Source organism: Streptopelia decaocto (assembly GCF_964273445.1).
Source record: "Streptopelia decaocto genome assembly, chromosome: 9".
NCBI lineage: Eukaryota > Metazoa > Chordata > Aves > Columbiformes > Columbidae > Streptopelia > Streptopelia decaocto.
Window position 1 is genome coordinate 2,549,609 of NC_138664.1, and position 23,705 is coordinate 2,573,313.

The 23,705-nt window shown below is 40.2% G+C and overlaps 1 protein-coding gene across 3 annotated transcripts in view; it reads left to right on the forward strand.

Moving 5' to 3' along the window:
• The window catches only part of GALK2 (galactokinase 2), a 46,484-nt gene that overhangs the window by 569 nt on the left and 22,210 nt on the right, over positions 1-23,705 (forward strand). The window contains exons 1-6 of one of the 3 annotated variants that reach the window (XM_082060972.1): positions 361-801; positions 2,853-2,941; positions 3,937-4,060; positions 6,957-7,047; positions 9,874-10,020; positions 22,705-22,803. In XM_082060972.1, coding sequence (XP_081917098.1) covers positions 749-801; positions 2,853-2,941; positions 3,937-4,060; positions 6,957-7,047; positions 9,874-10,020; positions 22,705-22,803 — 603 coding nt within the window. In that variant the 5' untranslated portion in view covers positions 361-748. Of the gene's footprint in view, positions 1-356; positions 802-2,852; positions 2,942-3,936; positions 4,061-6,956; positions 7,048-9,873; positions 10,021-22,704; positions 22,804-23,705 lie in introns of those variants that run through there. The other 2 variants (XM_082060973.1, XM_082060974.1) reach the window with 2 other exon arrangements.

The following is a 23,705-nucleotide window of genomic DNA, read 5'->3' on the forward strand; positions in this document are numbered from 1 at the left end:
GTAATAATCAGGAGAAAGAAGTTTTACCTCAGACACATTAATCCACAATGACATCTAAATATTACTTTGCTTTTCTCAGTCCGAGCACTTAAAGCTCCAGGAGTTGAATATTAGTGTTTTTAAGATATACACCAACATAGTAACGATAAACAAGTGAGTCTGCAAACGCATTTGAAAAGCTCAGTTCCTGAGGAGCTGCAGCCGTTAATCTTGAGGGGCGAACAGGAGCTGTGAGACTGCTTGCTTGAGGGAAGCTGGCACAGCCACACAACAGAAAAAAAACAAGGGGAAAAAAATAATGCCGTAGGGGATCACGCTGCCTATTTTTTATTTTTATTACTCGAGCATTTTGCCGAGGGGCGGCCCTGGCCTAGCGCGGGCACTCAGGGTGACCAACCGCACAGGCCGCGCCGGGCGCTTTTCTGTTGTCAGCGAAATTGTGACAGGAACGAAGGAACAACCCCATTTCCTTCGCGCCTGCGGCAGCTTTCCCGGCACGCCGGGCTGCGGCGGGTGAGGCGCTGAGCGCAGAGCGGCCTCCCAGCCCGCGGGGTGCCCCCGGGCCTGCGGGACGGGCCGGAGGGCCGAGCGCCGCCTCAGCGGTGCCTGCCGCCGGGGCCGGGCCGGCAGGAGGCCGCGCTGCCAGCTCAGCCGCCCGGAAGGACGGCGGCCGCCCGTCCCGCCACCGCGGTCCCGCCGGAGCCGTCACGCCGCGCCCTGCCCGCCTCGGCCCGCGGGGGGAGCCGCCATGGCGACGGACGCCCCCAGCACCCTCCGGGTGCAGCTGGTGGAGCAGCCCAGGTGGGTGGGTCGCTCCCCTCGGCCCTGCACCGGGAGGCCGGGGCGGCAGCCGGGACGCGGGAGGCGCCGCCGCTAAGGCAGGAGCGGGCGGTGTGCCGGGAGGTGGGCGCACAGGTGGGACGGGCTGTCCCCCGGCCCCTGGCTGAGGGGTGAGAGGCTTTGGAGTTGCGATATTTCTATTCGTCTCAATACAAGTGACACTTTCATTTGGTGCGGCCCCGGGAGCACCATCGCCGCACCCCCATCGGCCTGGGGATACCTGGATTTCCCCGGCAGCGAGCGCGCCCGGGCTGGCAGAGGCGAGCGGCCCATTGTCCCGCTGAGCAACTCGCTGGTCACCGAGCCCTCAGGCCCCATCTGCCCCGGACGCAGCTCCCTGCAGCCCACACACCCCCGCTGCCTCTCGCACAGTGCCCCCGTGGCAGGAAGGGAAATCATTCATTCGTCTTTCCTCCTTCTTCTTGTCCAGAATTTTGGGAATACTGCTTATCCTCTTATCCTTTTGTCTATAAAAGAAAGGTGGAACAGCACAGGCCTGGCTGTGCGTTGGTGTGGCTGTGGCAAGTGGCAACACATGCTCTTTCCTCCTGGAGTTGCACTCAGCATGTGCAAGTAGAATGCACAAACAGTTCAAACCATCCTTTTACCTGTTTTAGCACTGCAAAAGCATCTTTAAAAAACAACCAACCGACTTCTGTTACTTGTGTACGATTGCAGTGTTTCAGTGTACATTACATGGAAAGGAGGAGTCCAGCATTGCCAGATTTGGATGTGTGAGGTTGTGAGGGATGCCTTTGCTTAACACTTTTGGCAATCATCTTCGATGTAGGTGCTTAAAATGCAGCATGCGTGTTGCAACATCACGGCCAAAGCCTGTAAATAGCCTTTCATCAGGCCTTCTTGTAAAACCCACATTTAAAAACAAACAAAAAAAAAGATCAATCAGCACTTACATAAATATACCCCCATGACTGCTCTGTTTGTTCTTAGTCTCTTGGTACCAACACCACTGTAAAAATATCTGTGAAACAAAGAAGCGTTTTAAGTACTGACACAAAAAGGAATAAAGTTAACACCTAGAATTCTGCCAACAGATTCCCCCATAGACAACAATATTGTTATCTAGAAATGGGATTGTACAATGAAATGGCAGAAATTGCTTCTGCTAATTGGAAGACTGATAAACTAGTCAATACTAGGGGAGATTATAAGGAAGGGAAATTACAGAGGGACCTAATACAGCTTTGTTACTGGGCACAAAGATGGAAAAGTACTGAAAGATCTGTTAAGAAAAAAAAAATCACTACAAATAATATTTTGTAGCTTTCCATCTAAAGAAATCTTACAAAACATTTGAATATGTAGTTGGACAGTGACACAGATTTAACAAAGAAGTACAAACTAAATAATTGACTGTGAAATTTTGTAACATCTGTTTCTCATTGTTGTCTTCTTACACTCTGAATTAACTAGGCTTCTAGCTCTAGTTTTAGACTAAATGTAGAAACCTTAGCAGGGTTTCTGGTACTGGATTTTTGGTAGCAGACTGAAAAAAAAATGGCTATATGCTCTAAAGCCAATAGGGTATACTGGTAGAACATTCTTAGTCCCATTATAAAGATGGTTTCTCTTGTGTTCTTGCCACATTTTCACCATTTAAGTCTTGCTTACATTAATGAAAATTAATGGGTTAGTGTGCCACCTAAATTGCTTTAAGGTAGTTTTGAAGCAGATCACTATCAAATTTCTTATGCTTCCCTAAGATAATGGCTTAATCTCTTCTTTGTTTGCCCACTGTTCCTGCATGACACACCAAAGCATCCCAACTTTGCAAGCAGAGCAAAAGCTAGATACCTGTACAATCTTCGGAAATAAAGCAATATGCAATATTTTTAATTTGCGTTGGAACTTTCAGTGGCATGTCTAGCACCTCCAAATGGAAAACCTAAAGAACTTTATGGGAACGGCTGCTGTAAACCTTCAAGAAACATTGAAACTTCCTGCCATTTCTGCAAATATAGTCCTTCTAAATGTTTCTAACCTGCTTTCAGATTGCAGAAGCTGAAGGAGATGTTTCTATCAAAATTTGGAACGGCTCCTGAGTTTTATGTTCGTGCACCAGGGCGAGTCAACCTAATAGGTAAAAGAGAAAAATTAATCTGCTGTTATTTTATCTGCCATCATGGAAGCCTAGTAGTTTAAAAACATAGAATCAAAGTAACATTGGTCTTAATTTTACTTTTTTTTCAGAGAAGTTGCTTGATATAAATGGAAAAGAAGACGATACTAGTTTTTACTACCCCTTGTTATAATCAACTGCACGCTCAAATGTCAGTTTTGGAAAAAACATTTATAGAGACTAGTGATGGTTTTGAAAATGGGAGTAACTGGCCAGCTTATGGTTGATACCATTTTTTAAAGGCTTTGGAAATCTAATAGAAATTACTTGATGAACAGTGCATGCACAAATTAATATTTTTTTCTCTTCCATTATAATGTAAGTTACCAAATATAACCAACCACGTAGCAATGAGTATGATAAAGCATGAAATGATTCTACAATGACCTCTTCTTTTTTACTCTGCCATAGAGATGTGTCCACAGAACTGAGAACAGTTGGTTGTGAATCACTGGCAGACTGGAGAGACACAATTATTTTTTATTTAGGATTTACTTGTATTTCTGTGTCAGCAGAGATGCACGCACAGACAGAGATCTTGTTCAGGAAGGAGCGCAGAGCCAGGCAGAGCAGAGAGCTGAGCCAGGCTGAGGCCTTCTTTATTAGCCAGTGACAGTTTATAGGATTTACAGATACGGACCTGGACTAAGATGTTACATAGATGTTTTTCCAATAATTGTTATTAAAAACACAGCACACTGATGTTATCTTTGTTTCAGTTACGTTCCCACTCATTCGCAGACCAGGCCCAAGGACATTCACACATCATATATACGGGGGGCAGTTTTCTGACCCGAGATACCATTCTCACTGGCCTGGGCTGTCACTTCTTACACTCATAAAAACCATACTTCTGCATAATCTGTCCAAGGCCCTTTAGCTGGAACTTCTGTTCCCACACTGCTATGGTAGAAAGAATTATTCCTAAATATTACAAATGTCTGTTTCTTTGGTAGGAGAACATATAGACTACTGTGGTTATGCTGTGCTCCCCATGGCTATAGAACAAGATATACTAATTGCAGTCAAACCTGTAAAAAGTCAAGTTGTGCAACTGGCAAATACCAATTCCTCATACTTGTAAGTATTTATTGTATTTATTTACTAATTTCTATGAAACTCTTTATGCAGTTGTAATACAGGTTAGCTTCTCAGAATCTGACAAACTTCTGTTGAAATATAGAGTTTAATTGTGTAAAATGAATGATACAAGCAGATGGAATCCCATTGATTCTACACTGTGCGTACTAGTTTAGAGCAATAGGTTCGCTGCTTCTGTCTCCCACCTGTTTGTTCAGATTGGCCTCTGATATTTCAATCTTTCTAAAAGTGCAATCCTTCTTTCAGCTCATCTTTCTTGATGTAATCCCTGCAACTGGCAGCAGTTCAGTTTCTCCTGGAGAATGAGTGAAATGTTTTGTAATCAATTACTGCATATGTAAGCTAACACTTCTGCTCTGGAGAACCTGGGGCTGTATTTTCATAACACAATGGCTTTAGAAACAATCCTGGCTCAAAGAATCTGTATTCCCTCTCTTCCACTTCCTCCACAGCTGCTTGTTCACAGAATCATAGACTAATTTAGGTTGGAAGGGACCTTTGGATATCCCTTGTAACCATCTTGATGGCCTTCTGCAGGACTCCCTGCAGTTTGCCAATGTCTTTCTTGTATTGAGAAACCCCAAAACTGGGTGCAGTATTCCAGCTATGGTCTCACAAATGCTGAACATAGGGAAATAATCCTGCCCTTCTTTTCAAGTTCAGCCACATTTTTCTGCCTCCTTCCTTGTAACAGGCTGATATTTGTGTGGTTGGATGGCAGTTCAGAGCAGGTCACTCATCCACATGAACTTCTGCGGGTGTTTTGGAAAAATCAGAATTGGCACAAGCTGAGCTTAAGCCATTTTTGCCAATGGTAATTCACTCCCTGGAAGCACAGTGTATGGCAGCGCAGGGACAGGAACATGTTGCCAAAAGTGGGAACTACTTAAGCACATATTAAAAGCTGCTTAAAGCTCAGTTTGTTACAAAAACATGTTCTGAGCTGCTGCTAAGGCAGTTGAAGGGATTTTTTACATCCATGGCAAGTATTTTTCACTCACTTTGTGGAATATGTTTTCATGCTATAGCTGAGCTGAATTAAGAGCTTGCCACTGCCGAAAAGGTGATGGCTTCTTTTACCCCTAGTCTCCCTGTCTCTGCTTCTAACATCAGTCCGTCCTCTGCCTTTTACCAGCTGTAGTACTGATCTGATCTTAAAGTGTACTGTTCATGCACAATCACTATATTTTCATAGCTACCCTGGTTTCAGTTTGAAATAATGTTTTAAACCATAAACCAAAAATAGGTCTCAGAATACAGCTTTAAGCATCTCTGTTTTGTTGAGACACTATTGCTTAAAAACAAAGCTAAAACATGGCCATAATTTCGTAACAAAGAAATATTTTTCAACACTTAGAATGCTATACCACATAACAAAACTGTTGACAGTATATCTTTTTTTCTCAGCCTGTTGCATTGGTAGATTTATGCCTTTGGTGAATGCATATATATAGGCCTTTGGCAAAGAAGAACTCGCCATAAGCCTCCATAGAATCATTATTTCCTATTTCATTCTTGTTTTGTGAACTGGTAAAATCTGTTCTCTAGCCCTCTTTTCCACTGTGATAGTTCACATTGACTTTTAGAAACAGCAGGACAGAGAACAGGCTGCAAGGAAAACCACATATGTGTTTCTCATCATAAATCATGCCAGCTGATCAGATACCTTTTATGTTATTTGGGCGAAAACCAGATTCAAAAGTTACAGTCTTTTGAAGTTCCCAACACCTCCCCTTCACATAAGGTCTTTGTAATTGAGAAGTACATGTACAGAGAAGATCTGACATGATACCTCTCAAAATGCCTTCAGAAATACCAGAGGAGGATAATTATCAATCGGTTTCCATCTCATGCCATAACCTTGGAGAAGGGGCAAGCTTTCCTGAGAATCTTTTGAAACAAAAAAGCTGGGACAGACAATATCACAGTATTTTTACTTTATGTTTTTCCTTTTTTTAATTATAAAGTTCTTATATGAAACTGCCTGCCTTCTATAAGGAGGATCAAAGGCAAGACTGAAGATTTAGATTTAAAATAAAGCTCGGGCATTTAGGAGTTGTTTTTTCTACAAAATTCAATGTGATAACAAAAAAAAAAAATACACTTAAGGGTTGTGGGGATCTCGCCGATCCTACATTCTGTGTTTGTGTGAGTTACATCTACATGAAACCTGCTGAAAACCAGCACATCACTAACCGACATAGTTTACAGGTACAGACTGGACTAGCGTAAGGACAAAAAAATGCAATTCTCTTAGGAGTTGCAGACTGTCCCCTACTGTCTAATTTCCTGAAAGTGTTTTTATTTCCATTAAACCTAAATATTTCTCTGAGGCCTCTGCACGTCACTCCATGCCCATTCTGACAGCACCTATTTGTAGCATGAGTTTCTTTAGGAACATTCAGGCTTACTATTTTTATTATTTTGAAATGAGGATGGATTAGGAAAACCATTCCCAGAATGATCCTGGAGGAAACAGATCAACTACTTTAAACTAAATTATTTTAATTATGTCTTGTAGCATACATAATATTCTAGGTTGGACAGATACAATTATTTAGATTTTCACTTCTCTAAAGAGATCAAGAAAACATGCACGTGAGATGGAAGGCACGCTGCCTTAATTAGGGATGCCAAAGGCAGTTTAATTTCTGAATTTATTTAATAAATTCTACAACTTAACCAAAAATTCTTATGCTCCATTCTAAAGTATCCTTATATAATTGATTAATAAAAATCTATTAAAACAAACATTCACTGAAAAAAGTTGACATTGAAAGGGTTTTATTCATCAGCAGGTGGCAGTAATAAGCCACGTTATTTCAAACTAAATTTACTGACAAGTTAAAGCCTCAAGGTTTTTCTGTTTTCACAGGGATTTCAGTACTAATGTTAATAAAATTCAGATTAACAAAACCAAACCTCAGTGGCATAACTACTTCCTGTGTGGACTGAAGGGTATTCAGGTAAGCCAAATCCATTTAATTTATGAAACCAATGTAGAAATACAACAAGTGTTTCTGTTCACCCTCAAAATACTTCCCTGCATTCTACAGCTGTTCTTGACATACAGGTTTTTTAATGTTAAAATTTGAAAAGCATATACGAGTGGGTTTGTTTTAAAAATGAGAATAGTGGTCTGCAGATATTCTATGACATGAATTACAATAACAAATAACTGCTTAGTAAAATCATGATCAAACTCATTATCAAAATGGCATTTCTTTATTTTTGAAGTTTAAAAGAATGCTTTCCAATGGAATAATCTAATTAAAATGTGATTTTAAGAAGGTTAGGAGGCTTGTCTGTCACGACACAAAGATCACATTTTAGTCCTTTTCTTCCTATGAACACATTTTAAAAATCATTAATTTCCATTAGCATTGGAAAACTACAACTTGTGCACAACAACTAAGTGAAGGCAACCCATGCAGTGGGCAAAAGAATGTGTAAAAAGTGAGTAAACAGCATATAGAAAAACAATCCAGTAAGAACAATTATTCATCCCAATTTTCAGTGTGTGGAATTTGAGAAGGATTTTCAAAATTTACCAAGTTAAAAGTGCAGCTCTGCAGGAAACAGCACACTTACGGTAAAGACAGGAACACTGAACAGACAGACATTTTCCTGTCTGCTCATTTGAGCTTTATCTTCTCCTTTGTGAGCTCATCTGTCTCCAAACTGACTCAAAGAACCAACTACTCATGAAACCAAGTACTAATTGTCAATGTTGTCCTGGGAGCCAGCCTGAACTCACATTTGAGGCTTGTTATAAATCTCACCTGCTGTTTGCAGGTGATTTGTGGCCCTTTGAGGAAAAAACATCTCAGCTGATGTCAATCCAGAGATATTTCTGGAAGGGCAGATGGGATGAACAGGGATGGCTGGGTCAGGAACAGGTCAGCCTGCCCAAATGATGGGGAAATGTGCTTTTTAAAGGATAGGCCATGTAGGTCACCCCACAGGACAATCCGATAGATGAGGACTGCAGCCAACAAAGCCTGCCTCAAACCTGCCACTGAGGTCTTCAAAATACAATAGTTGGAACAATCAGTGCCACAAATAGCTCACAATCCACCGTTCCCAAACAGACTCCTGCCCCTGTGTTTAGACCCCAATAAATTACTTAAGTTTGCAGTAACATGAATATTTGCAGTTTTGTTTTGCTCAGTAACACAGACGTTTAAATTGCATTGACTGTAGAGATATAGATTAGGTTTCTTTACAATATATCCTTTCTTATATTAAGGCTAGCATGACCAATTGACTTTATTTATTTTGCAGTCTGCTACTGAGGTTTGTTTCCTAAGGAACAAGCTCTCATACTTTAAGGTTAATTTGCAAAGCAGGTTTGCAGACTTTAGCACTGGCAGAAAATAAGCATAAACATTACAGACTTAAAAAACAGTGAAATACAAGTACTTGGAGGGTCCAGCGGGATAATCTGTTTATATTAGGTTGAACATGCTATCCTTTTGGGACAGAACTATTGCAGAACTTGGCAAAGTCCATTTTCATTTTTTGAAACCGAAGTACGTTTTCTATTTAAACATCGCGTGATAAGCTTGCAAGCCTGATTCATGTTCAAGACAATCCAGAAACTGTGGATCAGTTTCTGGTTACTCAAGCATTTTCTGTTTTTAAACAAGCCTGTGTAGTGTTCTTCATGAAGGGGCATGAGCAGCAATAGTATTTTAGGTATGAATTCCCTTGTATTTGTAGTAAAATAATTTGAAGTGATGGTAGAAGACATTAAAGGAGGCTCTTTGTGTTTGCTGGTCTCTACCGTTGGTCTTTCTGGTTGAAGCTGTTTCAGGAAAAGTAGTAGAAATCTTTTGAAGGTGCGCATTTCTGTAGGGAAACACTGCTGTTTTTTCTGATTATTGTCGTTGTAGCATAGTTTATTGACATATAAGTCTGCATCAGAATGTAGCTATTCATATATCCCCATATACATTCAGTGATTGTTTTTTTAGTAAGTACTGCATGTTTATTTCAAACTACCAACAGAGAGAAATTTATGTTAAATAAAAAGACGAAGCAACTAAAGAGTAATTAAAAGACTATGCAGATTTGAGACTTCTGAATTAAATCTATTATCTGTGATATCTCTCACGTATGTAAAATTTTAAACTTTATTCTAAAAATAGCATGACAAAGGCCATCACCGCTGGTACGTCTTTGTGCCTCCTAAAGCAGAGTGTCCTTCGAGTACCATTGTGATTTTCTTGGTGTCAGTCCTGTGGCTGCTTCAGGAGATGGAAGCATCTGGCTTTGAATACAGCTGCATGGCTGCTGGTTCCCCATCAGCACGATGTGGCTCCCTAATACCACAAGCCAGCATTAGAAGTGAAGCATAAAGTGGACCTTAAGCTCTTCAGGATGCCTTAAGTGAGGAGCTGTGGAGAAAAGGACACAAGTAGGGTATAAAATGATTGGCAGCTTCTGGTACCGTCACGGCGGCAGCTCAGAGCAGAGCCAGCGCTGCAAACCCACCCACGAAGCTCGGTAAATTCACAGGAGCTTAGCCTGTACTGAATTCTGCTTGGGGTACATTTCTGTCAGCTCATATATGTTTTGTGTACAGGAATTGCAGACATACCTTTGGCTGAAGCCCTACCACTGGCTTTGTTCTTAAGGAAAATGAAAATTCTGCTTTATTTTGGAGATACCAGAAGCAGGTCCTTGGTTCCAGCAACTCAGCAGAAAGATTCTCTTTCTAAGTATCAGATAATTGCAAGCCTGAGCCTGTCTGTACTTGAAACTGAGATTGTTTATTTTTTCATTGTTAGGAACATTTTGGTCTTAATAACCCAACTGGAATGAATTGTCTGCTAGATGGAACCATCCCTCCAAGTTCTGGTCTCTCTAGCTCCAGTGCTTTGGTGTGCTGTGCAGGACTCGTGACACTAAAAGCTAATGGAAAAACCCTCTCTAAGGTAATTTACTGTAAAACACAAGAGTGTCAGCAGTAAAATTCTACTTAAAATTAAATATTGTTAATGCCCGTAAACATTAAAAACACGATACAATTGTTTTTGCAAAGAGTTGCTGGATATAAACTTAAGATATTGCACAATTGAGCAAACATCTTTGGCCAAATTTTGGCAGGATTTGAATTTGGCAAGAAAACAGGCTTACATTAAAGCTGAAAAAAGGCACATTATTGTAAGCCTGTATTTTGGCCAACTCTCAGGTCCATGCCTGAACCAGATGTGCTATCTGGAGGCCAGGACCGAGGATATATGTGCTGAAGCATGCGGACCACACCCCCGAGGCCTTTACCCTCTCCCCGAATGACTTTTCGTGGCTTTAACAGCAGAGCATCTGTTGGAGGCCTGTGGAACAATTTCTTGATAAATTATATAATCAGCGCAAAGTAGAGGTAAAATTCTTCCATCTGACTCTCCTTATTCTCTTCGTAGGTTTTTTGGAATGAGCGTATTTACAATCCAAAATGTATTCTTCACTTTTTTAAACAAACATTAGTCTAAAAACAACCCCCAAGTATGTGACCTGTTAGCAGTACAACTGTTAGTAGAATTTGGCTCATGTAATACAAATTTCTGGAGGAGTCATTGTCCTTGAAGGTGCCATGTGGGAATGAAGTTCTCTCCAGTAAAAATGTCTGGTTAAGTGAAACTAGGATTTTAAATTAAAACATTGTCAGGAAGAGAGAAGAACAGATCCGAATGTGACTTTATGCATATTTGTGCCTATTGTCTAAGGCAGACATTCCCAAATTGTGGTACAAAGCCAACTTAAAGTGGTACGTGATGATGGCAGCTGTTAACTGCGCTTGTATACAAGCACTTATCCGAGTCATGAGGTAAACACATCCACACAGAAGGGTTTTGCTGATCAGTTGTGACTTGCTTCTTCATGTAGCTGCTGCAATCTGCTCCACAGTAAGTGCTCATCCCACACCGCACAGTTCCCAGTGCTCGCTTCAGGAAGGGATGGAGCAGAGTTAAGGCAGAAAGAAGCAGGGTTGGTGAGGCAGGGCACCTTTTTAATGTGAGAGGATGTGGCTGCAGTCACCGTCGCGCTGTGTTGGTGTAATGTGTGGTCAAAAGGTAAGTAAGGGATTGGACACTTAACAGAGGCTCTGGTTTGTGAGGTGAGATGCAGTGCAATGGTAGATAAAAACAAGGAATTGAGGATTCCACTTCAATGAATGACACTTTGCCGTAGGAGGATTGGAGGTGACAGATGTGCTTTTTTATATGTGTGTACCTGGCCTGGCAAAAAGTGTCTGGTTTTTCATAGATGGTCCTATCACATCTCTGATGGTGGTAACCAATGACCCAAGCTTGGGAATTACTGATTGAAATCACTGGAGTGCATGTGTTCAGAAACTGGTATCTACAAAATCCATAAAACTGAGAGAGGCCAGAAAGCCCAAATTTTACTAGGTTGTAGAAATCCGTATCTGGAAAAGCAGAAGCCAGGTTTTTGTTATTCCAAGAAATACTGCACAGCTTTCTTCAGTGAATAAATGACTGTGTGTGTATCTTGAGCTGAGTTTACACATGGCTTGGGAGTACCGGCCAGTGTTATGCCAGACCTGCTCTAAAGAAAGGTGAAAAACTCCATTTGGCATTTTCATAGAAACTTGTGGAGGAAAAGAAGGAAGACAGAGACTCCACTGAGTGTCTGTCCTTCTCATGTGTTCTGTTAAATGAACCCAAAATCTCTTCTGCTTGCTGGTTGGAAAATTTGCTGAAAGTTAATCTTGTGTCTCAAATATAGCTGGACAAACACAGAAGACACTATTGCACGTTTTTGTCAGGAAATGCTGTCTGTAGCCAATATTTTGCACTTGTGATGAAAAATGAGCAATTAATGTAGAGATGAGAAGTCACTATATGCAACACAGGAGTAGTTAAGAACTTACCCAAGGTTTTGAGTGCTTGCATAGACGAAGACACATGGCTGTGGTGGTTAAGACAGAGGATGACAGCTCTGAAGACTGATTACTTTTGTCCAGGCTTTAAGTTTTCCCAAATCTCACAGGACAGTCACAACAAGTTCAGTGTCCTTGGTTAATTTATGATTTAGCCTTCGAAACTTCTTGTATCTAGCTAAATCCAGATTCTCTGCTGTGCTGAATTTATGCTTAGCCTTGCAGAACCGCCTTGTATAAGGCAGAGCTAGTCTGAGTATAAATTAGAGCAATCTAGGCATGTGAGCCCTCAGAAGTCTAAAACGTGTTCTGGCCACTTCTTTGCAGCTCCTTATGCCTCTGGTGCTGGTGTCAAACGGGATCTGTGCAGGATCCAGTAATGCTGGCTGCGTATCAGCTGGGAGCTCCCCCATGGCAGGGAAATTCTTAGCTGACCAGAAACAGGGGCTTTCCACATCTTTTCTACTAGAAAGCGAAGCAGGACCTTGCATTTTTAGGGCTCTGGATATTTATGTGTTTGTTTCATTTTAAGGAAGAAATATCACTTTACCCCTTCATCTTTTTTTTTTTTTTTTCTCAAATGCTTAAGAGTTGCGAAAGTTGTAAATGGTATTATTTATAACTAACACTATCTGGTCATAGTGGTAATTTTATGAGAAAAGATTGACTTTTTGCCCCTCATTAGTGTGATGGACTTTTCAAAATCTTAATATGATGGTCTGTAGCAGCAGAACACAGACACTTTTGGCTTTGGAATCAGATTTGGCTGAACTGTAGGGCTTCTGTAGCCAAAGTTATGAAAAATTGACCTTTTACTGAGTGGAACATTTATCTGTTTTGTTTCTGTGAAACTATTTTTATGAGAATATTTGAGTTATATGTTTTTTCTTCCTGATAAATGTACGCTTAAAATAGTAGCTGTAGAGTAAAAGTTGTTGAAATTTAGAGCTTTTATGAGATAACACTTCCAGTATGAAGTTTGGGCCTATGAGATTAAGAGCCAAAAATAACCAAAATGAAAAATATTGTAAAAACATGGCTAGAATTTCATGGTGGCTTACTATAAAAATAGCACTTTTTTGATGTTGAAAACAAGATCAGGAAAAAAAGCAAGCTCTCGCTAATTACTGCGTGTAGAAGTCTGCAACAGGGCATTGTTTCAGTGTGCATACAATAGTTTTTTTTAAAAACCCATCACACACATACACAATAGTTTAGGGAAAAGAGACAATTCGGCCAGATGTGCAGTGCTAACCAGTTGCAGCAGTGCAATAGCATTCAAATAACAAGACGGAAAATTCAGAACGCGATCTTTAAAAAGAGTCCATTTTTCTCCTCCAAACAGGATACCAGTCAAAGACTGTGCTGGCATCACTCAGAGAACAGCAATGCTCGGTATTAGCTTTTGATTTTAAAGTGATTTTTATTTTACTGTAACAAAATCAATCTTTTGTACAACTTTTCATCAGGAGAAGATTCTTTTTGTAAAGGAAATAGAATCATGCTCTAAATTGTTGCAGCTTTGTGTTTCATGGTAGGAAGTAATGAGTAGAGAAAATCACTTAGTAACTTTTGAGTTACTAGATTGACTTGAAAGACGTGATGATAGTGTTGCTGTCCAGATGGTAAATCTTGTGGTACTAAGTTCTGTTCAGCCACTCGGACATTTTTTCTGTTGCTCAAGGCTGGGCAGCTGCGCACAAACTTATTGGGAAAAATAGATCCAAAGTGAACAGGATTTATTTAATTTAATGTGAAATGTTGAGCACAGGAAGTTGAATTATATTTGGCTCTGTCTAGACTGAGAAAAATCTCAAGTCAGACAGAATGAGAAATAAAGGACCTAAATCTAATCTGTAACGGCACAGGGTCCGTTGGCTTCAGTTTTCTGAAATGTTGGCCCAGATCAATTGGAGTGTGAGATTTTCAAAACATTCAACATTGTCCTGTATTTAAACAGTAACAATACCTGGCAATGTCATTGTTTTCAGTGGGAGGATAAGCCAACTGGAATCCTTTCTACGTTGTTTCTGAAGCCTGTATATAATAAGGAACGGGCTTTAATCAAATACCACTTCCTAACAGTTTTTCTCATGTGCAATAGGGTTTTAATATCTAGCTATCTGGCAAGAAAATCTGTCAGGATTCATATCGATAGTGTGAGTTTGAAATTAATAACATGCTGATAATACTGGTTAGGATTATTTTATAATATTGCTGCATCAAAAATATTTGATAGATGCATGCTCAGGTTATTTATATGAGAAACTCCAGTTGCACACACACAAAATGGTAGCTAGATACAGTATTTTAAAGTACTGTTAATACTGAGAAATGTTAAAGTTCCTTTCTCCCCATAGAGTTAAAACTCAGGGTTCTTTAATTTGTTCCATTTGACTACGTGTGTTTGTAATCAGGGGAAACAGAGGACTTTGGAGCAGTTGGTAATCAAAGGCTGTGATCTCTCATCAACCAAATTGATAACCTTCTATTTGAGCATGTTAGAGGGCAGACGAAGTCAAGCTAAGATTGCTGTGCTTATGAGGACATCCAGATACTATCTTGACAAATATTTTCCCATTTTGGAAAAAAGTAAGCATAATTACCTTGCAAAACGTATATGAAATTTAGCTAATTGGGATTTTGCATGCAAACTGGAAGCAGATGGTAACTTAAGCAATCTATTCCTAGTCAAGACCTCCTATTAAAAACCAAGACATTCCTGCTGGTAAAAATAACCTCAAAATTTGGGCATCATTTTATACCTTAATAAATATAGTGCCTTATATTTCAGAAGCTATTTTTGTACATATATACGTATGTACAAAACATGCACAGATTTAAAAAAAATCACTATGTAACTAGACTATAAATTTGCCGTGAGTGACAGAGAATGTTTTCTTCTTACTGTAAAATACTCATCTTTATCTGTAAATGTTTTTACTCCATTTTTAGTCCTGTATGCTGTAGACGTTCACAGAAAATCTACACTGAATTTGCCATAAAATGACCAACACTATTTATTGTAAAGTGAAGCAGCAGACTGAGTCTGACTTTTCAGATTAAACTGGCCAAAATGTTAATGAATTTGCATTGGGGAACCATAGAGAGTAAATGTACACACAGGACTTTTGGCTCAATAGATATTTAAGCACTCGAGTTACTTACATTTGCATGCTGAAGACTTTTGGAGCACTGAAAATGGGAGTCTTAAAATAACTCATATTAATGACGGTATTTTCTTCATGGAGCTTCTCGTCATGAACAATAAAATTTAAAACAGGAAGAAGATTGGGGTTTTTTTTATCTTGAAGATTAGCTGTCACTATTCCTGCATTGTTACATATATAAAATCTAGCACATTTAACTTTGGCCAGAATGAACTTCCATAAAACCACTGAGGCAGATACAATCCAATACTATGATTTTATAGAGAAGGTTGCTTTATTTTGGCTGCTGTCATTCTGGATTTGTATATATCAAGTTTCTGGGTAATGTAGGGTGAGCTGTTCCAAAAAACTACTAAGCAACACTAATTCTGTTTTACTAACAAATATTTGCCTGTCTCCTGCTCACTAATTGTCTTACTCTTTTAAGGGGTTTAATCTTACACAAGTTTACTTCTTTAAAGGTCTATGTGAGATTGAAAGGGATTGATCACTGCTATGGAACATATTGGCAGTGACAGTTATATAGGGACAAATTCTGTCACAGTTTACATACTGTCCAGACCCATTGCAGGAGTGAAAATCAGAGCAGTTGGCCCTTGGCCTCTTTGTGAGCAAAGGGACTATTAAAAGTGAAACTCCCTTATCTGTTCTCACTCAGATAATTCTTTAGGTCTCTATTTTTAGGAAATTTTTTATAAGTAAGTGGTAGTGATCATCTGCTCACTTTCATTATTCCTTGGATATCTTTGTACATTTAGGCCTTTGTGTTCATTATCAATAACGTCAAACTGAGAGAAAATAAAATAAATGATGGGGCAACAGAGACTCAAATGAGCCGTATTGGATGGTATCAGGGTATATATGGCCAAATCTAATACAATGTTGAATTGAGCCTGGAAACAGTCAGAAAAAATAATCTTTCAGCAGTTCTTCAACATTTTTGAAAGACCAGAAATAGTTGAAAATCAAATCCTGGATTTTAGGTGTTTCATATTGAAAGTAAGTAAGCAAGAAGAGAAAAATACATACCAGTGAAAAGTGTCATTTTACCGAAAGGCCACTTCTTCTATTAAAAATCCCAAACAAGGTAACATGATGCAGAGCTATTGATAAGTTCTTATTACAAAAAAATCTCTCCATCTAGAGTAACCACACATAAGGCAACTAATAATTAAAAATCACAACCCTTCTTTGTCAGACTAAATTATATCTCCACTAATATGATTTCCCAGATTAGACTTTGTGCATGCTGGATAGGAAATCTTGTGGCTCAAAGATAAAACAGCTTTAAGTGGTAGTAATTTCTGTCTTTGTAACCCAAGATTGACTTGCTCCTTATCAGGGAGAACTTTAAATTGTTTCAAACAAAAAGCAGAGGTAGTTAGTAGAGCTCCTAGATCAAAGGCCAGCCTTGCTCTGCACATGGGGGCCAGTTGCCTGGTAGACAAGCTGGGAAGCGCTGCCTCCTGCAATCGAATACATTCTGAGCAGACTTCAGAATTAAGCTTCAGAAAAAGAACAGCCTGAAAAAATACATTTTGTACATTGTTAGGTTTAGATTCTTCCAAACGCTGCAACTAAAGTTGTCTAAAACCTAAGAGTTTCGGTTTTAAATCCTCAAGAGACAGCAGCTTCCTTAAATAGATTATTTCTTCACATACCTTTCTGAATGCTTAATTGCTTATTAGGTGAGCGAGTGAATTGTATGCGCTGAGATTCTACTCCTAATGATGCTGCTTTGTATTGTTTTACCTATGGATATTCTCATTTGATATGTTGTATCTTCTTTGTTGTTGAAAATGTTACATTTAATATTTCATGTAACTCACGGATAGCAAACATCTCCCATGGACGCACAGCCAGCCTGGCATGTGTACTTGCCAACAGATATAAAAGCATTGGTTGTGTTTGTATGTATCGTATCGGGTCTGGCATTCAAAAGCTGCAATATTTAATGTTTCTTGATCACCAGGGAGACTTCAAGGTTTAACTCACCTACCAGCTGCTACTACTGTCGTGTTATGCTCATCCCTCTCCCGTGCTCAGAGGCTAAACAGATCAATTGTACAAAATAGCTCCGGGTATTGCTAGACTTTAGATATTTAAGTTTCCATCCCAACTTCCCTGCTTATTCTAGCTCATCCTGGCAGACCTCACAACACTGAGCATAAGGGAAAGGTTTTCTGCAGCCCCACCACCGCAAAGCTGGTTCAAACAAAGGGACTTTGCACTGGAGCGGCTGATGTGGTCACATAGACTCTCCTGTTGACTATAGTGTCAGGACAGTAACTTCAGTGAAATAGGTGGAATAGTAGTGAGATTGCATTACCATATGGTTATATCAGCACTAATTAACACAAATTTTATGTGGTTTATTTGCCACATAAAAGTAGCAAAAGAAATTTTTTCTTAGGTGGTCTTAAGAAAAGCTATACTGCTGCCTCTTGCCTTTCTCACCAACCAAGACAGTTAAACTAGAAAAGATTCAGGGAAAAGCCAAATGGGTGATCAAAGGGTCAGAATGAGGTCCCCAAAAATAAGCTAGAACTCTTTGAAAAAATGCACTTAAAGGAGGAAGTGATAGAGGTCCATAAAATGACAAATGTAATGGATGGAGTGGATAGGAATCAATTGCTCTCTGCCCCTCACATTGTAAGAGCCAGAAGGTATTAAATGAAGTTAGTCAGGTGCATGTTCATAATCAAAGAAAGGAGATAGTTCTTTACCTGACAGGTTGGAGAAGTCCTTTTTACTGGATGTTCTACATGCTTTGAATAAGTTAAAAGGGAGTCTGAACAAGTTCATCTATAAGAAATCCGTTGTTGGTTTCTAAATGTGCAGAGTTCACATTCAGCTCAGGAAGCTCTTTATCAAAAAATAATGTTTTGGGGAAATACCTGTACTTGCCCTTTGGTCCATATTAAGAGGCCACTTTCAGGTTTGGTTGGACCCACAAAGGCTGTTTTTTTGTCAATATATTCTGTATTTTTATTCCAACCCGAGTCTTTGAATGAATTTTAGCTAGCTGACAGCCCGTTACTTACTCGCGGGCATTACGTTCACTTCCATTCTCGGCTAGGTTTTTGGTTTGTTGGTTTGGTTTGGTTTGGTTTGGTTTGTTTCTTGGGGGGGGGTCAGGGGGGTGGCAAGATCAAAAGAAACATCTAATGTTTGAGCTTTACTTTTTTAATTACTACATTAAAGATCTCGCTTTACTTGTTTAATAGCATAGACGACAGCTTAGGACTTACTGTCCACAAGAGAGTTATTATTCACAACTGATGAGCTGGTCCAGCCAGCCTGGTTGGAACAACTTTCTGGAACAATAATACAGAAATTCAGAGGGCAGTAGCGTATCATATGGGGATCACAGAACAGTTGGGAGAAGGAAATTTTTGATTCATATAATTAAGTAATTTTGTTCTAGAGTCATAATGCTACTGTTCACACCCATTTTTACTTCAGTTTTAGTATCTTGTTGTTCCACTTTTCATTACCACCATCTTAAAAAGGTGTTAAACCGACCATGCAAAGGTTTGCCTGAGACCATATTCTTTAGAGAAATGAGCCACAATACTGGAATAGGGATGTTTTTGAATTCTCATTTCAGCTTTGTGACTGATTCACATGACTTTGAACAAATCATGCAAATATCTGTGCTGTCTCTAAGCTGAAGATAACAGCAGCCTTATAGGAATGCTTTTAAAGTAAAGTATGTAAAATTCTATGAAGACTTAAATTATGATTTATTAGTGTTTTTGAAATACTGCTTTAGGGATGGAAAAACCATGCTAATGGGTCTTGGGTGCATAGAACTAGTCATGTTTCGTGGTTGGCTTGAAGTGCTCTCTTGTACGGATCAAAATACATGAGACGGAAGCGTAGTCTGTGTGCACACGGGGTTTATCCATTCTGCGTGTTGCTCATGGTGCTTCCTGAAGAACAAACGCCCACTTTCACCTAATTCTACAGGAACGCCTGTTGGGACTCCTGAGGAACTCAGTAGGGATGACATAGTTTATTTTAGATGTATAACATTTGTGCTTTGAGCCCAACTGAGGAGTGGCTGCCTCCTGTGACCCGCCTGCCGGGCAGGTGATGCTGTGGGAAGCCTGGGGGGTGGTCCCCAAATGTGGCTGTGAGGATGCTCTGAGTTACTGCTCTGCAGGAGCTGCAGTGCAGCCGGGAGGAGGAGGTGATGGGTGCCCAGGTTCAGATACACATTTGAGATGTGGCCAAACTGCGCAGTGAAGTCTGGGATCTGATCTGAGAAGCTCTGGATTTTTACAGGTGGGACATACACTACAGAGAGATTTAAATAACGGATGATTCAAAGAGTCCCTGCCCTAAAAAAGCTTCCGAGTGTTTCAAGTTGAATCAGAGTAAGGCATTGCTCTGAAATAGGCAAGTTATTTGATTTTATTACATAGTTCTAGCAAATATTTTCCTTAGAGATATTTTCTGTAGAAGCTTAAAGTCAGAGGAGTTGTGTAGCAAAAATGTGTTTTTTGCACTTTATAGTAATGACATCACACATATTTATAGCATTATCATCTAAGAATCCCAAGTAGCAATAACCAGTTACAAAGAGGGGAAGATACTCCTATTTTATTGAGGAAATGGAGCTATGATGAATTAAAGGGACTTTCCCTGAATCACAAGTAACTTCATGTGGAGCTAGAAATTGAGCTCAGACCTCCTGACATTTGGTTCACTGTTTCACTCATATGACCATCCTTTTCCAGTATCACATATGGACACAAGGCTCCACAGTTTAGTCTTCACATTAGTTTCCAATGCTACAATTTAGTTCCTCTGAACTTTGACCTTTCACTGGTTTTAGCAAAAAGGCAAACATTTGCCCATTTGTCTCAATAGTAAGTAGAAACTGCTTTCTATAGAGATGACAATTTCCTCTCCATTCACATGCTTCTCATCCTAGTATTAGAAGGCCAGCCTGTGTCAGCAAGGGCCTGTTTAAATTAGAAACCAAATAATGTTTCAGGGATGCCTTGGGCTGTCTTGTGGAGAGGGTTCTTCTCAACCCTTGCCAGTTACTACTTGGTGGTCCTGCCAATCCTCGCCGAGTTTCAAAACACAAGTTGCTCAAGCTGGAACAGCGCTGTTAGCCCAGCACACGCAGCTGGACGGCTGGTGAGCTGGGACGGAGCAGGGCCCAACGTTTAACCAGGCACAATTCACCAGACTGTGTAAAGGGACAGGGGAGTGGCACTGTCCTAATTGTTAACATTCCTCCTCGGCAAGACTTCTCCTGATATTTATTTAATAAGCACAGGCTCATAAAGTCTAAAAGATTTAAGCAATCAAGTGGCAGCTGATGTGTATATGGAGACGACATGCAGCCAGACTAAGTGAAGGGTGAAATGCTTAATTACTGGCTCTACAAAGCTTTATCTAGCAATTGCAGATGAAATACTACCTCAGGCAGCTGTGCCCAGGAGTGGAACATACATTGTGAGTACCTCGGGAGCTGTACTTCGGGCCAGGTTTGCGCAGCACAGCTCCTATTTAAGTGTGCATGGCCAGTGTGCTGGCGTGGTCTTTTCAGCCAGCACGGACAAGTTTCTGTTGCTGCCAGTGAGTCACATTAATGACCTCCAGCCTGATGTCTCCTGCCAGTGGCCACCAAAATCAGGGATGTGACATTGCGCTGCTCTCAGAGGGGTGAAAGGCAGGTTCAGCAGAACTGGCTGAAACATGCCAGCGTTTCCACATCCCAGCAACAGATGTTTGTAAATAGGCACGCCTTCACATGTAGAAAGGAGTGAGCATCTAGAGACTACTGTGTGTGGAGATCTTTCTGTTCTGTGGAGCTGTGGCTGAGGATTTTAGCATTAAATAGGGAAAAAAGTATCATTACATTCATTAGAATTTGGAGCAGAGACACGTGGTGACTGGATGTTAAGCTTTTATTGGTGGGATGAAGAGGTTTAAAGTTCAAACTGGTGATGGGGCTGCTCGGTGGGGACATGAGACACGGGAGGAAAAATTAATTTTGCTGAACCTGATCTTCAGCAAAAGTCAGGCACTAGGAGATAGCTTTTGTTAAAAAGAAACAACAGCAAAATGTGTGATGTTCTTATACTTTCTCAAGAAAAATAAAAGAAGCATTATCTCTATTTCAGCTCATCTTTAAAAGACGCAAAGGAAAAGCAGCGCAGAAAAGCTTTTGCTTATTGCGCTTTCTATGTTGTCTCATTAATGGTCTCTTTCTTCTGAGTGGTCATTTACCGTGCTTGATTGAAAGAGATCCAGCCTCCGTAGTTTGAGAGTAGCTTTGTTAATGTTCTTTTGAAAACTTCTGCTTATCAGCCTAAGGCTTATTGGCTGTAACTGCGTTGTGAGCTGAGTAAATTCATGTTAGTGCATTTGCAAACTGTTCAGCCTGATTACATTGATCTAAGCACCAATTTTCCAGCTTTGTCCGCGGTGCCATTACAGAAGTGGAGGGAGCAAGCCGGCAGGCACCCTGCACATACCTCTCTTAGCACCGTGATTTACTGCCTCTGTCTGCTGCCTTTTACAGCTGTGTGCTGGCTAATGTCCCTGCCCTGCTGGTCAGCCTGCTTCAATCCTGTGATGCTGCCTCTTTAGCGTGGAATCTGCGTTTGCCCCTGGACTGAAAAACGGACAGCAGCTTTTAGACATTTTTTAAAGAGAACTTAAGTTATTTTCTCATCTTCCGTGTGATTACCTTGTGCTTAGAAAAACAAACTGGTTGGGGTCATGGTAGGTGGACACAGAAGCTTTCCTTTTGACCTACTTCTTTTTGACTAGTCTATGTTCTTCGACCATTCTCCAAGGCCTCTGTTGTGTTTTGTTTTGACTTGGCCTGATGGTTGAAAGCTTTCCTGTAAATTATTATTTTTGACAGTTATGATAGCGATATTCACCCTCCCATAGTATCCTCTGACCTGCTGGTATCAGAATGCACAGAGATATGCCTAAAATGTCACAAAGGAATGCCAATCACACATAGTTACCAATTAGTTGAGATAAATAATGTAAGCAGAGTACAATATCTCAAGCAGAAATGACAAGCAGCACTGATTAGAGTATTTACAATGAAAAAGGGTTTCTGAGTTAGGTTCAATGCCTGATTTCTGATTACAGAGTCAGTGTGTTAAAATAGTATAAAGTAACAACTTGCCATTTTTCCATAAGCCACTAGGATGCCTGTATAGATGGATTCAGCTAATAAATCAACAAAATGTTGGCTATTAGGATGGAGGAGTGTGAGGTGAATGAGGAAGGGGGGAGGAGAAGAGTTAAGTGTCTAAACAAGGATACCCTGAAAAGCATCTGGCCATGGTGAGTCCAGCAGAGGCCAAGTAGTTGATGCTGTTTTGCTTCAGAATAAAAGGAAAAAGGGGCCATTTGGCATCTTGGTTGATACCAGCTTATACTACTTGGTGTATGAGAGACAATGGTTTCAGAGCTCTTTTCTCGCTAGTTCGTATGTAAGCAGTATAAAAGTATTATCTTGAACCTTGGCTGAAGATTCACATGTTCATGTTTTGTTTCAGGTAGAACTTGCAGAAATTTGCACAAAGAGCGAACGTTATATTGGCACAGAAGGTGGAGGAATGGACCAGTCGATCTCTTTTCTGGCAGAAGAAGGAACTGTATGTGGATCTTTGTAATCTAAACTAACAATGTGATGTTAATTTAAGCACCATTGGTATGCAAATGGAAGAGGAAATACATATCTAAACTTGTGTGCAATAGAGTAGGACAAGTTTGTAGGGATATGATGATGAAAATGAGAAATGGCAAGAAGGAGGAAAGAAAAGACGTGGGGAAAGATGTACTCTAGCAAAGCACCAGGTTCCACACTATTGGGCTAATTCAGCACTGAACTTAGAATGTTTCCCATATAATGAAATCTGAATGGTCGGTATGCTTTGTATTCAGTGTAAATGGGATAATTATTACAAAAATGCTTTCTTGAAACTTCTTAGAACTAAACAGTTCTAGGAAGTTTTGCCAGGTCCAGTTACAAAGACAATGGAGATTTTTTTTTTCCCCAGTTTTGCTAATTCCAGACAATTCTGTGGCTGGATTCTGATGCAGAAGCCATCTCGCTGTCTTAACCGTGGTGACAGAAGGTGGACTGGCAATGAGATACATGACCTGCCAAGTTATGCATGAGTGCTTGCAGTGGAATTTACAGTGGAGTTCAGCCACTGGCCCAGAAGGTGCACAGGACTGTGACTGTTCAAACCTAAAACCTGTCAAAATACATTTATTGAAATTAACGTAGTGTTTCATGACAACCTTTACTTTCCTAATAATTGTGATATTGTATCTCTACAGCTTTTGTTCCTTAATGCCATATCTTTGATAAGCTTATAAAGAAAATAAGCTATTTCCTCGAATTACACCAAATGTTTAATTCCATAATGGGGTGTGTATTTTCAACGTCACACCACCTGTACTTACTCTACACCTTTCCTTCACACTTTATACTGTTAGCAGTGAGCATACAGCTACACGGATGCTGAAGGAAGCAGCATATTTTCCTGGC